General features: G+C 57.7%; 1 protein-coding gene across 6 annotated transcripts in view; it reads left to right on the top strand.

Annotated features, from left to right (window-relative positions):
- TTC7B (tetratricopeptide repeat domain 7B) overlaps positions 1 to 4,691 on the top strand; it is a 270,410-nt gene extending 265,719 nt beyond the window's left edge. For all 6 annotated transcript variants that reach the window (XM_069597264.1, XM_069597263.1, XM_069597261.1 and 3 more), the window contains one exon: positions 3,898 to 4,691. In XM_069597264.1, coding sequence (XP_069453365.1) covers positions 3,898 to 4,119 — 222 coding nt within the window. In that variant the 3' untranslated portion in view covers positions 4,120 to 4,691. The remainder of the gene's footprint in view (positions 1 to 3,897) is intronic.
- Positions 4,692 to 13,983: the final 9,292 nt, after the last annotated feature.

The raw sequence follows: 13,983 nt of genomic DNA, 5'->3' as shown, positions 1-13,983 counted from the left end.
TGCCACTGCGTCAGTCAGTCAGTTCAGTCGCTCAGTCGTGTCTCTTTGCGACCCCCTGGACCACAGCACGCCAGGCCTCCCTGTCCATCACCAACTCCCGGAGTTCACTCAAACTCATGTCCATTGAGTCCATGATGCCATCCAACCATCTCATCCTCCGTCGTCCCCTTCTCCTCCTGCCTTCAATCTTTCCCAGCATCAGGGTGTTTTCAGATGAGTCAGTTCTTTGCATTAGGTGGCCAAAGTATTGGAAGTTTCAGCTTTAGCATCAGTCCTTCCAGTGAACACCCAAGACTGATTTCCTTTATTATTGACTGGTTGGATCTCCTTGCAGTCCAAGGGACTCAAGAGTCTTCCCCAGCACCACAGTTGAAAAGCATCAATTCTTCGGTGCTCAGCTTGCTTTATGGTCCAACTCTCACATGCATACATGACTACTGGAGAAACTATAGCTTTGACTAGATGGACCTTTGTTAGCAAAGTAATGTGTCTGCTTTTTTAATATGCCACTGGGTAGAGCTACCTAAGGGCTTCCCAGGGAGCGCCAGTGGTAAAGAACCCGCCTGCCGGCGCAGAAGCCACGAGAGATGTGGGTTCGATCCCTGGGTCAGAAAGATCCCCTGGAGGAGGGCCTGGCAAGCCACTGCAGCATCCTTGCCTGGAGAATCCCATGGACAAAGGAGCCTGGCAGGCTACAGTCCATGGGGTTGCAAAGAGTCAGACAGGACTGAAGTGACTTAGTGCGCACACACATACACACACACACACACGCACACACACAGTGCTGCCTAAGGGGATGGTGTGGCCTGTACTTTGGGATTGTCAAGGCTTCAGGCAGATGGACTAGAGCTCCAGCAAGAGGGCCGGATGGGCCTGACCAAGGTTGGGGAGGTGGAGAAGGGGTGGGCGCTGCGTCCTGCAGAAATACCTGGGATGATGGATCAGCCTGAATGAGCCAAGAGGCCTGTTCTGGGAGAAAGCGGGGCCTGGCTGGGGGTGAGCACAGCAGAGTGCCAGCCTCAGAGGTGAGGCCTTGATCTTCGGAGGAGAGAGGAAGCGGGACCTGAAGAATGAAGGGGGCATCAGGGAATGGGCATATGGAAGCCCCTCACAATGCAGAGGGGCTCCGGAGGCACACCGGTCCCAACGGCCAGATGTGTCCAGGTGCCAGCCCACCTCTGACCAGCCTGCCAGCAACGCTGGCTCCTGGCACTGACTCAGCCCCAGGCCAGAGCTTGCTCTGGTTGCCCTCACTCTGCCTGATTTCTGAGCCACCCTTGGCTCACTGGGGGACTGGGTAGAGGCCGATGTTTCATTCCCTTGCCAAGCATGAGCTGGCAGCCCCTGGCAAGTCTGTGATGCCTCCCCACGCTGCCCCGGCTTTCGGAATTAATTCCACTAAACAGATTGCTCAGGAAGCTTCAAGGTCATCTGGAAATGGGAGCCTGTTCTTACATTAGAAATATAAGTCCAGGGATGGGCTGGAAATTCCCAAGCCGGTAAGAAGCCTAGAGAATCACAAGGCCCTTAGCTGGCTAGCCCTGAGGACAGCAGGTCGGATTAGCCCATGGCTGGTTCCTGTAGGCATTTTGGGAGGGGTGCCCTTGCCCCTGCCCTGTGCCCCTGGAGCCCCCAAGTTCCAGCAGCTGCCACTTTCGAAACAAAATTCCTGGCTAGGGGGCTGGTGTCCTTGCCTGCACTCCAGCAGGGTGGGGTCAGAGCGCTGCTGCTGGGAGCAGTCACCTCCAGCCCCCGCTGGACCAAGGTCCCGGTGCTCCTGAGTCTCAGCTCCCAGATCTGCTTTCTGACTAACAGGACCCCCAGGCCTTCGGCATCTGCAGCCACCCTGAGCCTCAAGATGACCGCCAGCCTGTGGCCCCCAGAGAGAGGCAAGCAGGCCCCCGGTCATTGAGCGGATACGCAGGGTGCTCCCGAACAGCATAGAGACGGGAGAAAGGCTGTGCCCTGGAGGGGAGCCACCCATCACAGCTGCGGGAAGGAGGGGCTGGGAGGGACCCACTGGAGGGACCCTGAGCACAGGGCACCCTTCTGCTCAGATGGAGCTGGGCTGGTGCCCGGGGGCCGGTCTCTAAAGTGCCAGCGGCGGCAGCGAGCGCAGAAAGGCTGAGGTGGGAGGACGGGAGCGGGCCTCAGGCCAGCCGCCCAGCCCCACCCTCCTGGGCCCTGTGACCTCGGGCGAGACCCTGGGCCTTTCTGAGCCTGTCTGCTCAGGCGTGTCCAACCTCTGCGACCCCACGGCCGTAGCCCACCAGGCTCCTCAGTCAGGGGATTCTCCGGGCAAGAATACTGGAGTTGGTAGCCTTTCCCTTCTCCGGGGATCTTCTCAACCCAGGGCTCAAACCCAGGTCTCCCGCATTGCAGGCGGACTCTTTACTGTCTGAGTCCCCAGGGAGGCCCCTGTGACTTCATTAGATATGATGATGTTGCTAAGAAACCAAACACACGCTATTCTTGCAGTTTTCCCCTCCGAGAGGGGGCCTGACCCTGGGCTTTCCATCCTCTGCCGGGGGAGGACAGCCTCCCTCCGCCCGAGCCCTCCTGCTCCTCCTCACTCAGGAACCTGCCCTGCCAGGACCGAGGCATGCTCGTTGCTGAGGCCGCGGGTGTCCCAGCCATCACCTTCTGACCACAGGCTCCCGGGTCAGCCTCATTGCCCCGAGTCAGGTGCTCAGAGGGGCCAACGGCTCTGGGCGGTCAGGGTGCTCTCTGGTCCTGAGAACTACCCAGGCCACAGCCCTCGGGGCCTGGCCGCTGCCTGCCAAGGGCGCCCTTACCCGCTCCAGGAGCTCATCTCAGAGGCGGGAGCCCCCTGGAGTGTGGGCTCAGGGTGCTGGCGGCTGTAGCTCGGCCGCAGCCAACCCTCGGGCAGCACAGCCCAGCTCTGCCCTTGGCCCCTGGTGAGGTGCAGCCTTGAGGAAACCGGGGCGGCCTCAGCCCCGCCACACGCGAGGCTCGGAGAGAACGTGCAGGCCTGAGGTCTGCAGGCCCGGAGGCCAGGTCACGTTCTGGGCAGGAAGACGAGGCTTTGTAAAGGTGTCAGCTTCTCCCTGCTCTGAGAGCGACCACGCACAGCCAGAGGGACTCACAGTAACCCTGAAGCTCGTCTGAAGTAGCGCAGGCCAGGATGGCCGGTAACACCCGGAAAGCGGACAGCAGCGAGGAGGGCTCCGCACCCCCACCCGCGCCCCATTCAGCCCCAAGACGCAGTGAGGCCACCCCGATGGCCTGGTGCCAACGCGAAGGTCGGGGCTGTTGTTCAGTCGCTTGAGACTGGGAAGCCTGGGGGTCTCCTCGCGAGGGAATCCTTGAGTAAATGAGAGTCTGTCAGATGAAATACACACACACCAGTTGTGGAGACCCACAACCTGGAAACACAATTAGGATGGGATATCTGGGGACCAGCACGCACGCTCTGATTAAAACTGAAGTGACAGCTGTGGGGGGCGCCGAGCCCGGAGGGGACAGTGAGACCGGGGTGGGGGCTGTGAGCAGCTGACATTTCTGTTCTGTTTGCTGTGACTTTTCTTGAGGTTAAGAAAAGTAAAAGATGGCCAACGCCCCTCTGTCCGGCGGGTGTCAGCCGTGACCCATGCGTCAGCACAGACAGACCGTGGCCGTTCCGCGTGGTGCATTCTCGGTGAACCTTTTGAAATGACATTTTTTGTTGCTTTCACAAATGGCGGAATGCCGGTGACTTCGTTCGGTGCATGGTTTGAGTGATCCTTCTGGCTCCCACTCTGAGCGCAGGAAGAGCTTGAACTTCCACTGTGCCCGGCCCGGTGGAGACACCTGCCTGCCTCCGAGGAACATGCCGAAGCCCAGGGGCAGCTCGGAGTCCCGAGCGTCGTCTCTCTGTCTGTCTGTCTGTCTCTGCAGGCCCTGATCCTCCACCAGCTGGGCCGCTACAGTCTGGCCGAGAAGATCCTGCGGGACGCGGTGCAGGTGAACTCCACGGCCCACGAGGTCTGGAACGGCCTGGGCGAGGTCCTGCAGGCTCAGGGCAACGACGCGGCGGCCACCGAGTGCTTCCTGACGGCCCTGGAGCTGGAGGCCAGCAGCCCCGCGGTGCCCTTCACCGTCATCCCCCGCGCGCTCTGAGCCGCCCCGCCCTGCCCTTCCCGTCACCCCCCGCGCCGTGCCCTTCCCGTCACCCCCCGTGCCCTGCCCTTCCCGTCACCCCCCACGCCCTGCCCTTCCCGTCACCCCCCGCGCCGTGCCCTTCCCGTCACCCCCCGCGCCGTGCCCTTCCCGTCACCCCCCACGCCGTGCCCTTCCCATCATCCCCCGCGCCGTGCCCTTCCCGTCATGCCCCGTGCGCTCTGAGCGGCCCGGCCTCCCGCCGCTCGGGCACACGGCTGCCTGCTGCGCGAGGCCCCGGAAGAGTGTGCGACCGAGCGCCGTGGACTCAGCCAGCCCACCCCCAGTCACTGCCCTCCACGTGCATTTCTGTTGCCGCTCCCGCCAGCCCGATGATAGTTCTCAAACCTACTGACGTGGTTCAAATGGATTACGTGCCATATTTTGTTAGTTGACATCCGAGTTTTAAGTAACATGATTATGGAATTAATCCGCAAATGTAGAAGAATGTATTCAAAGTTAAAATTCAGTGGCAGAGCAGATTATTTTTATCAGAGCTGTAAAGAAAACTATTCTCTCCCCCCCCCCCCCCCTCCATTACCACTCCTGCTCTATCCTTGGCCCGGAAACCAAATGTGAATTCTCTGTTTCCCACCTCAGTAACTAGTCCAAGCCAGGACACCAGCTGACAATTTCTTGGTTTTGTTGTCAATAATTGTACCATGTGATAAATTACTGTCCTCACTTAGAACAAAGCCTGAGTCCAAGAATATTTATATTTTGCCAATATATGCCTGTTACAAGAGAAGGAAATATGAGTTATTTAAGTTTAACTTTTTTATGTGAATTCAGAGTTTATTTATCGATGGAAATATGTACAAAGAAGCTTCAAATGGAATATTTACCGACATTCCTTATAAATTACAGACACTTGGCTAAATGGAAAGATGATGTTAATAATAAAATGGTTTTTAAATGGACCCACAGCTTGTGTTTTTTCATGAAAACCCACAGACCACAGAGAGCCTAAGACTCAGTTCATAGAATAGGGAGCTTTTGGTGTCTGGGGGCTGCCCTGGACAGGTCAGCCCTTGGAATGAGGAGGTCTGGGCCTCATGTTAGTGGGGCAATTCTCCTTTCCCGTGTTGCCTGAAATTGGAGCTTGTGACTCAGGCCTGGCCAGTCACCACCTAGCTGTTCCCTTCAACAGACGATCAGGAGTGAGCATGTGACCTGAAGTGGTCCAGTTAGGATGGGAGCTGCAAGGAAAGGCTGTCCCTCTCCCACTGGACTTGAACCTGAGTTGTGAGGCTGTAACAACAGCAGCCCTCTTGCCACCATGAGGAGAGGGCGTATGAGGGGGTTGGAGCAGAATGCGAAGCTGAAGGCTCCACCCAACAGATTGGACAGTAAAGAGTAGACACCAAGAACCAGAGAGAAGTTGAGAAGGCCTTCCTAATCCCCCAGAGCTGATTGGCTGAGCATCAGTGTGGTGGCCCCACATTGCCGGGAGCACCCTGAAGCCTTGAGAGCCCCTGCCTAAGCTGGGCATGACCTCCCTGACTCACTGAGCAGGCTGGTAAGGGTGCAGCTAATGTCTGGGGAGAGACTGCAGGCAAAAGCTCCCTGTGGGCAGGGCAGGTAGGCATCCCAATCTCAGCACTGCCACTGCAGGCAGCCTCCCGTGGGTGGTCATAGTCATGGGACTTGCGGTGTGAGGCACTGGCCAGAAACGGTGCCCAGCGGGGCAGTGGGTAGCCCTGGCTAGAGGGTGAGCGCCCAGCCTGAGATCCTGTGCAGAACTGTGGTGGCAGACCCCTCCCCAGCTCAGGACTGAGAAGGCAGGAGACCAGGCCCACCCCCCGAGGATAACGGTCCACTTTCCATACCAGCCACTCTCTCCCAGGCCAGCTCCGTGCCAGGACTTAACCTTGGAAAATCCTGTGCACACCAGACCGTGCTGATGGTTCCTGCCTGCCTGTCCGGCATCGTCCCCTCCAGAGCATCCCACCTCTCAGGAGAGCCCAGTCTCCATCCACATGGCTCAAGGGTGAACTCGAAGGTCCAGTCTTTTCATCCAGAACCATAGAGCCTTATACTTTAGTGATGGTAAGATGGGCTCAGTAAAGGACAGAAATGGTATGGACCTGACAGAGGCAGAAGATATTAAGAAGAGGTGCCAAGAATACACGGAAGAACCGTACAAACAAGATCTTCACGACCCAGATAATCACGATGGTGTGATCACTCACCTAGAGCCAGACATCCTGGAATGTGAAGTCAAGTGGGTCTCAGGAAGCATCGCTACCAACAAAGCTAGTGGAGGTGATGAAATTCCAGTTGAGCTGTTTCAAGTCCTAAAAGATGATGCTGTGAAAGTGCTGCAAATGCCAGCAAATTTGGAAAACTCAGCAGTGGCCACAGGACTGGAAAAGGTCAGTTTTCATTCCAATTCCAAAGAAAGGCAATGCCAAAGAATGCTCAAACTACCGCACAATTGCACTCATCTCACACGCTAGTAAAGTAATGCTCAAAATTCTCCAAGCTAGGCTTCAGCAATACGTGAACCGTGAACTTCCAGATGTTCAAGCTGGTTTTAGAAAAGGCAGAGGAACCAGAGATCAAATTGCCAACATCCGCTGGATCATCAAAAAACCAAGAGAGTTCCAGAAAAACATCTATTTCTGCTTTATTGACTATGCCAAAGCCTTTGACTGTGTGGATCATAAGAAAGTGTGGAAAATTCTGAAAGAGATGGGAGTACCAGACCACCTGACCTGCCTCTTGAGAAACCTGTATGCAGGTCAGGAAGCAGCAGTTAGAACTGGACATGGAACAACAGACTGGTTTCAAATAGGAAAAGGAGTACGTCAAGGCTGTATATTGTCACCGTGTTTATTTAACTTATATGCAGAGTACATCATGAGAAACGCTGGACTGGAAGAAGCACAAACTGGAATCAAGATTGCTGGGAGGAATATCAATAACCTCAGATATGGAGATGACACCACCCTTATGGCAGAAAGTGAAGAGGAACTAAAAAGCCTCTTGAAGAAAGTGAAAGAGGAGAATGAAAAAGTTGGCTTAAAGCTCAACATTCAGAAAATGAAGATCATGGCATCCGGTCCCATCACTTCATAGGAAATAGATGAGGAAACTGTGGAAACAGTGAGAGACTTTATTTTGGGGGGCTTCAAAATCACTGCAGATGGTGATTCCAGCCATGAAATTTAAAGTTATGACCAACCTAGACAGCATATTATAAAGCAGAGACATTACCTTACTGACAAAGGTCCGTCTAGTCAAGGCTATGGTTTTTCCAGTGGTCATGTATGGATGTGAGAGTTGTACTATAAGGAAAGCTGAGTGCTGAAGAATTGATGCTTTTGAACTGTGGTGTTGGAAAAGACTCTTGAGAGTCCCTTGGACTGCAAGGAGATCCAACCAGCCCATCCTAAAGGAGATCAGTCCTGGGTGTTCTTTGGAAGGACTGATGCCGAAGCTGAAACTCCAATACTTTGGCCACCTGATCTGAAGAGCTGACTCATTTCAAAAGACTCTGATGCTGGGAGGGATTGGGGGCAGGAGGAGAAGGGGATGACAGAGGATGAGATGGTTGGATGGCATCACTGACCCAATAGACATAGGTTTGGGTGAACTCCAGGAGTTGGTGATGGACAGGGAGGCCTGGCGTGCTGTGGTTCATGGGGTCAAAAAGAGTTGGACATGACTGAGTGACTGAAATGGACTGAACTGAACTGAACTGGGTTTGGATGCTTGGTCCAAGCTTAGCCAATGGAAGGCCCCTCTAGGACTTGTGTTACAGAAATGTTAGGAAAAAGCTTCTTTTTCTGTTGGGTTTGACATCCTGTTGAGATGCCAGCTTGGGCCTGCTGGTAGCGATTTGGTGGCATGGAATGGCCTGCCTGGAACTGATGCCAGCTCGGAGCCAATGGTGGGGCAGTAGAGAGACTCCAGGTCATCACTGAGAACTAAAGCCCCAGAGCTTTCCATCCTGGGGACCAGTACGCTGTCTGTTTCACTTAGAGCCAGCAGTGTAGGTTTCCATCACTTGTGCTTGAATGGGGCCTGAGAAGCATGGGGAAGTATCGCCAGACTCGTCACTCTCCACGTGGGAACTCCTAACTGCCTCTCCTTGTCCTTAACCCCACCCTCCCCCTCTGCCTTCTACCGTTCAGGAAATCCTGTCATTTCTCCGCAAATCCCATCTGAGGCGTCTCCACCTCTCCCAGCGCCATGACCCAGCCCCCACGCGCTGCGGTGTTTCCCTGCTTCTACCTCAAGCCCTGTGATCCACTCGCTCACAGCCTTGAAAGTGAAAGCTCTCAGCCGCGTCCAACTCTCTGGGACCCCGTGGACTCTACTGTCCCTGGAATTCTCCAGGCCAGAACACTGGCGTGGGCAGCGTTTCCCTTCTCCAGGACCTTCCCAACCCAGGATGGAACCCAGGTCTCCTGCGTTGCAGGCGGATTCTTCACCAGCTGAGCCCCCAGGAAGGCCCTCTGACAGCCCCGAGGACCCTCTATTCTTTTTTCAGTCTGTCTGCAGCAGGTCTGAGTGGCGGCACGGCGGCTCTTACGGCACGTAGGGTCTTTTTAGCTGTGGCATTCAGGCTAAAATGCGGCATGCGAGTGAGTGGAGGATGAGCCAAGCCAGGCCTGAGTCACGCGCCCCCAACCCCAAACGACGTGGGGAGAGCCGGGCAAGGTGGACCCCACCCTGAAGCCAGGCTGGGACCTCCTAGCGCCAGAGGAGACTGGAGACTCGGAGGCCAACTGAAGACTCAGTTTTCAGGAGGAGAGGGTGGCTGGTTGGCTGTGTTCGTGCCCATCGTTCCAGTAGGGCACATCTAGGAAGTGACCCTTGGGTTTGCCCCACAGACATCTGCAACGATCCGGGCAAGAGTTATCCTGTGGGTTGCCGTGTGTGTGTGTGTGTGTGTGTGTGTGTGTGTGCTCCCAGCTATGGATTGACTTGAGTGTGTGTGTTCCCAGCTACGTCTGACTCTTTGTGACCCCATGGACTGTAATCCACCAGGCTCCTCTGTCCATGGGATTCTCCAGGCGAGAACACTGGAGTGGGTCGCCATTTCCCCCTCCAGGGATCTTCCCGACCCGGGGATCAAACCCACATCTCTGGCATCTCCTGCATTGGCAGGCGGGTCCTTTCCTACTGAGCCCCCTGGGAAGCCCCCAATTGAATTGTGCGCCCTCCCAAATGCATTTGTTGAAGCCCTAACCCCCAGTGTGTGTATTTGGAGATGGCTCCTCCAAGGAAGTAATTAAGGTTAAATCAGGTCAGAAGGAAGGGCCCCTGACCCAGTAGGGTTAGTGGCCCCATAAGGAGAGACACAGAGAGCTCACACACGGCTGAGGCCGCCGGCAGGGAGCCAGCAGGAGGCCTCTCGCCAGGCCTCTCGCCGAAGCTGTCCGTCTCCTGACGGTTGTCCGGCCTTCAGAGCTGCGAGAAAGAGCAATTCTGCTGTTACAGCCACCCAGGCTGTGGTTAGGTTTGTTGTGGCAGCCCTGGCTGAGGCGAGCTGTTTGGGCAGAGAGCGGGGAAGGCCAGGTTGGCGGGGCGTCAAGAGCGGAGGGAGGCCTGCAGCTCATTGCAGAGCGAGGGGGCCGCGGGCCGCGGCCGTTCCTGAGAAGGCACCCACCGCGTGTCGGCAGAGAGGCCTGCTGACCAGGCTGGAGCCAGGGCCGTCGGGGCCGCGGTTCCTACAGTCCCAGCACCGGGCCCTGAGGCCAGGGCTCAGCATCCCCCTTGAGCTGGAGGGGACAGGGCAGGGGGGCCGGCGGGGGGCAGAGTGAGGGGCGGGGAGGCCTTCCTTCAAGGGGAGGACCTCGGGGCTGGCTCACTGTCCGGCCGCGGAGGGTGTGGGCTCAGGGCCACCCAGTGGGAGGGGAGACCTCCGCCCCCGGCCCTTCCCTGCCTGCAGGGGAGACTAGGGGCTGTGTGAGCCCCCGACTCCTCCGCACGGTCCCCCGAGCTCCTCAGGGGTCATGTGTCATCCCAGGGTGGCCCGTCCCTTTGCCTCCAGGAGGTCCTGCCCCGCTCTCTGGAGATCAGCCCTCACGCTGTCGGCTCCGGGCACCTGGGGCAGACTCTCACCCTCTCTGCAGCCTGGCCAGGCCCCACAGCCCACCCCAGCTCCCCCAGCCCAGCGGACACCAGCTGAGGGGGCGGCAGGACGGCCCCGTCCCTGCCTCCCCCCATCCCCGCCTCCCCCTCATCCCTGTCTCTCCTCCCACCAGGAACCCCCTCTCTGCACAGCCCCCCGTCCTACCCTGCCCGACTCCTCCCTGCCCGCCCCCGCCCCAGCAGGGGGCACTGGCCGCATTGGGAATGGCCACTGGCCGCTCAGCCCTCACCCGCTCCTCTCTGGAAGCGCCCAACGCCCTGGGCCACAGTTCCTGAGCCCGTGAGGTCCTGTCTGGGTTCAGACGACCTGCTGGGTCGGGGGACCCCAGTCTCCTGCCAAGTGGACAGACAGACGGCCGCTCCCCTGAGATGGATGCTCAGCACGGCCACCGTCCCCGCTGCCAGCCTTCCCCCCGCTTGCGGTCAGCTCATTCCTGCCGCCCCCACCCTGCCACGGCCGGATGGGACCGGGAAGGGCCGGCCGCCAGCATCTGGGGCAGGCGGGGGTGCCTCGGGGGTCTCTGGGGCCACACCCCGGGGACCCGTCCCAGCTCTGTGCCTGCCTGGGGCGACCCGAGTCACCAGCCCTCTGAGCCCAGGGCCCCCGCTCAGCTTGCCCTTCCAGCTGGGGAGTGGGTCAGCAGGCAACCGTGGGGACCCGGGGGCCAGGCCCCCAGAGGCTCGGGCCAGCATGGAGCCAGCCGCAGGGAGGGCTGCCTGGCTGATGGGACACCGTGCGCCTGTCTGCTGGCACCAGGAGCCCCAGCCGGCCGCCCCTGCCTCCTCGGTCTCCAGCTGGTCAGGACAATAGGGCTTCCTGGTGACCCCAGGGCGGCGGGTCTCACAGGTCTGGCTGGAGTGCCAGCCCCACCCTTCACGTCACCCCGGGGGAAGGGCCTGCAGGGCCTGTCTCACGTGGGGTGCCACTCGGCCTCCCAGGCCGTGAGCTGTACCGTAACCCCGAGGAAGCATGCTGCCTGGGCGAGGGGGGCCAGGCTGAGGGACGGGGGCTCCGTCCCCGCCTCCTCACAGGACTGTCTGCAGCCAGAGGAAGACTCACGGCCTCCCCTCTCCGCCCGAGGAGGCTGGCGGCTTGGGCTGGGCCCCCTGCCCACAGGGCCGCCCTAGCGCCACCGCTGATGCCCCGCCTTTGCTGCCCAGATCCTGTGTCTGTGGCAGCCCGAGGCAGGCCCGTGTCCATGGCCTCGGGCTCTGGGGTTGGAATCTGGCCCCGGACTCCCACTCCCCAAAGAACCTTGCGGGGAGGGGTCCCTACTTCTGAGTCTCAGTTTTCTCATCGTCAAATGGGCAGGACAAAGCCACTGCAAAGATCTCGGGTGTGTGCAGAAGCAGCCCTGCTCTCGGCAGACACATGCGCCCCGTCGTCGGTGCCATTTAACACGCCTGTCGGCTCCAGTGGGTTTCTCTTCCCTCCCCAGGCCGCAGCCCAAGGCCGCGGCCGGAAGGAGGGCATTCCAGACGGAGCTTCACCCCAGCTCTGCTGACCCAGCGGCTCCAGGAGGGTGCAGCTGCCGGGCAAGGAGAGCCCCGCCCAGACTCCCCAGGTCCCTGGGCGCCCTGCCTGCTGCGGAGCTGAGTCCCAGGGGTGACGTCCTTCATTAGACACCGAATTTCGGGCACTTCCTGTGGGCCTGGGATTTCACAGCCTAGGTGGGACTTAGGGAGGCAGACAGCAGCGGGGTGCATAACTGAACTAATTATTGGGTAGGTGGCACTGCTGGGAGCAAGTTCTAAGCGACGGGTGGGTGGTTGTTTTGTCGGTGGCCAGGGGGCCCCTCTGTGAGGTGGTGACACTGAGCGACAAGGAGCGTTCCGTCAGCAAGCGGGGGCCAATGCGGGCGCCCAGTCTTCACGGGCTGGCCCTGTTCCCTGGCATCACCTGTGGGAGTGCACTAGAGCGGACGCAGCAGGATTCCGACAGCAGGATTCAGCTTCCCCCACCCCTAGTCTGACCAGGGATCAGAAACCTCAGAGGCATCCGGACACAGAACTAGACGGCGGTTTGGTCCTAGGTATGCAGGGCTGGGGGCTACTGGGCACGTGAGAGGCACCTGTACAATTTTGCTAGCCTATCCACCCATAGGATAGGGATGGTGGATTGGTCCACACTTTAACACCACCCATTTCACCAAAAAAAAGCATTTCTCAAATCCACCCTCATTTTATAAATTAGAAAACTGAGACTCGAGGTAGTAAAGGGACTCTCGAAAGAGCAAAACCTGTATTCCATCCAGGATCCAACTCCACGACCCATCCATGGCCTCCCTGAGGGAACCAGAGCAGAACCATTAACATGCCTGATGCCCTTGACATGCGTGAATAAACCGCCCTCCCGGTTTTCACTCACCTTGCAGGCTGTGACCGTGTCTGCCTACTGCGGGCCCTCCGCACTCGGAGGGTTGCGTGGAGCCAGCCTCTGCTCCGCTGTATGGCCAGTTTGGGGGCATTCCAGACTCCCGGCAGGGTGGAGGGGGGCTTGTTGGGCAGGCACCTGGGCGGCACACGTGTCCTGACGACTCTTCTCTGCTCATAGAGAAACCGAATCACAAGCAGGTCTGTGCCCTTCAATCCCCACATGCCCCACTCGTGTACCAGCAGATGCCTGCTCCGGACCAGGGAGGGCACCCTTCTAGACCTCTGCCCTGGCCCAGGGCCCCAAGACTACCTCTGTGATAAGTGAGTCACCTCTCTCTATGGGCCTCACCTGCCTCATCTGTTAAATGGGTGAGAAAAGCTTTGAATGACCATCCTTTGTAACCCTAATCGTTGCTGAGTTTAGGGGTAACTGGTGCCTCTCCCAGAGGGACCGTGGTGGAGCTGAGGGTTAAAGGAGTATCAGCGTGAGGGCCTGGCACAGAAGGCGCTCAAATCTAAGTGAGGCTTAGGGAGCTTAAGTGCTGGCTGGACCCAGCAGCTCCTTTCCAAAGAGCAGAGTCTGAAAAGAGGAAAACAGCAACAGTGGGAAAAGCTGGCAGACAGCGCCTTGACCTGGCGATCAGGTCATCACCAGTGCCGGTCACGCGGACAGCCGGCACCTCGATACCAAGGGAAGAGAAGGCTCTTGGTCCCCAAACCCACCACCCCGATCATGAGAAAACATCAGAGAAACCCAGTTTGAAGCCCTTTCTACAAAATACCTAACAATACTTCTCAAATCTGTCAAAAGCGTAGAAAACAAGGAAAGTCAGAGAAAGTGACCCAAACCAGAGAAGTGTATGGAAACAGGAGGCTATGATGTGGTGTCGGTTCCGACCAGTGTAACGGACCGGTGAGCTCTGAAAAAAATTAGACAGTAATTAATGGCAATATAGCAATGCTGGTTCCTTAGTTGTGACAAATATCCCAGGTGATATAAGGGGTTAGTATTAGAGGAAACTGGGTGAGCAGTGTATGAGTATGTTATCTTTGCAACTTTTTACTAAATCTAAAACTATCCCCAAATTAAACACTTATTTAAGGAAGAAGTGCAATCTGGGCCAACAAGTGCACGGAAAGATGTTCAACATCCTTAGTCATGAGGGAAGTGAAAATCAAAATCACCACGAGATACCACTTCACACCCGCTAGCGCGTCTGGAATCCAGAAGACAGACGAGAGCAAGCGCTGGCTCCACAGCGAAGAAACTGGAGCCCTTGGGTATTGCTGGTGGGAATGTAAAACCGTGCCGCCACCTTGGAAAACAGTTTGGCAGTTTCTTTT

Source organism: Ovis canadensis, chromosome 7 (assembly GCF_042477335.2).
Source record: "Ovis canadensis isolate MfBH-ARS-UI-01 breed Bighorn chromosome 7, ARS-UI_OviCan_v2, whole genome shotgun sequence".
Taxonomy (NCBI): Eukaryota; Metazoa; Chordata; class Mammalia; order Artiodactyla; family Bovidae; genus Ovis; species Ovis canadensis.
The sequence above is the reverse complement of the archived record's forward strand: the minus strand, read 5'-3'. Positions and strand labels throughout refer to the sequence as shown.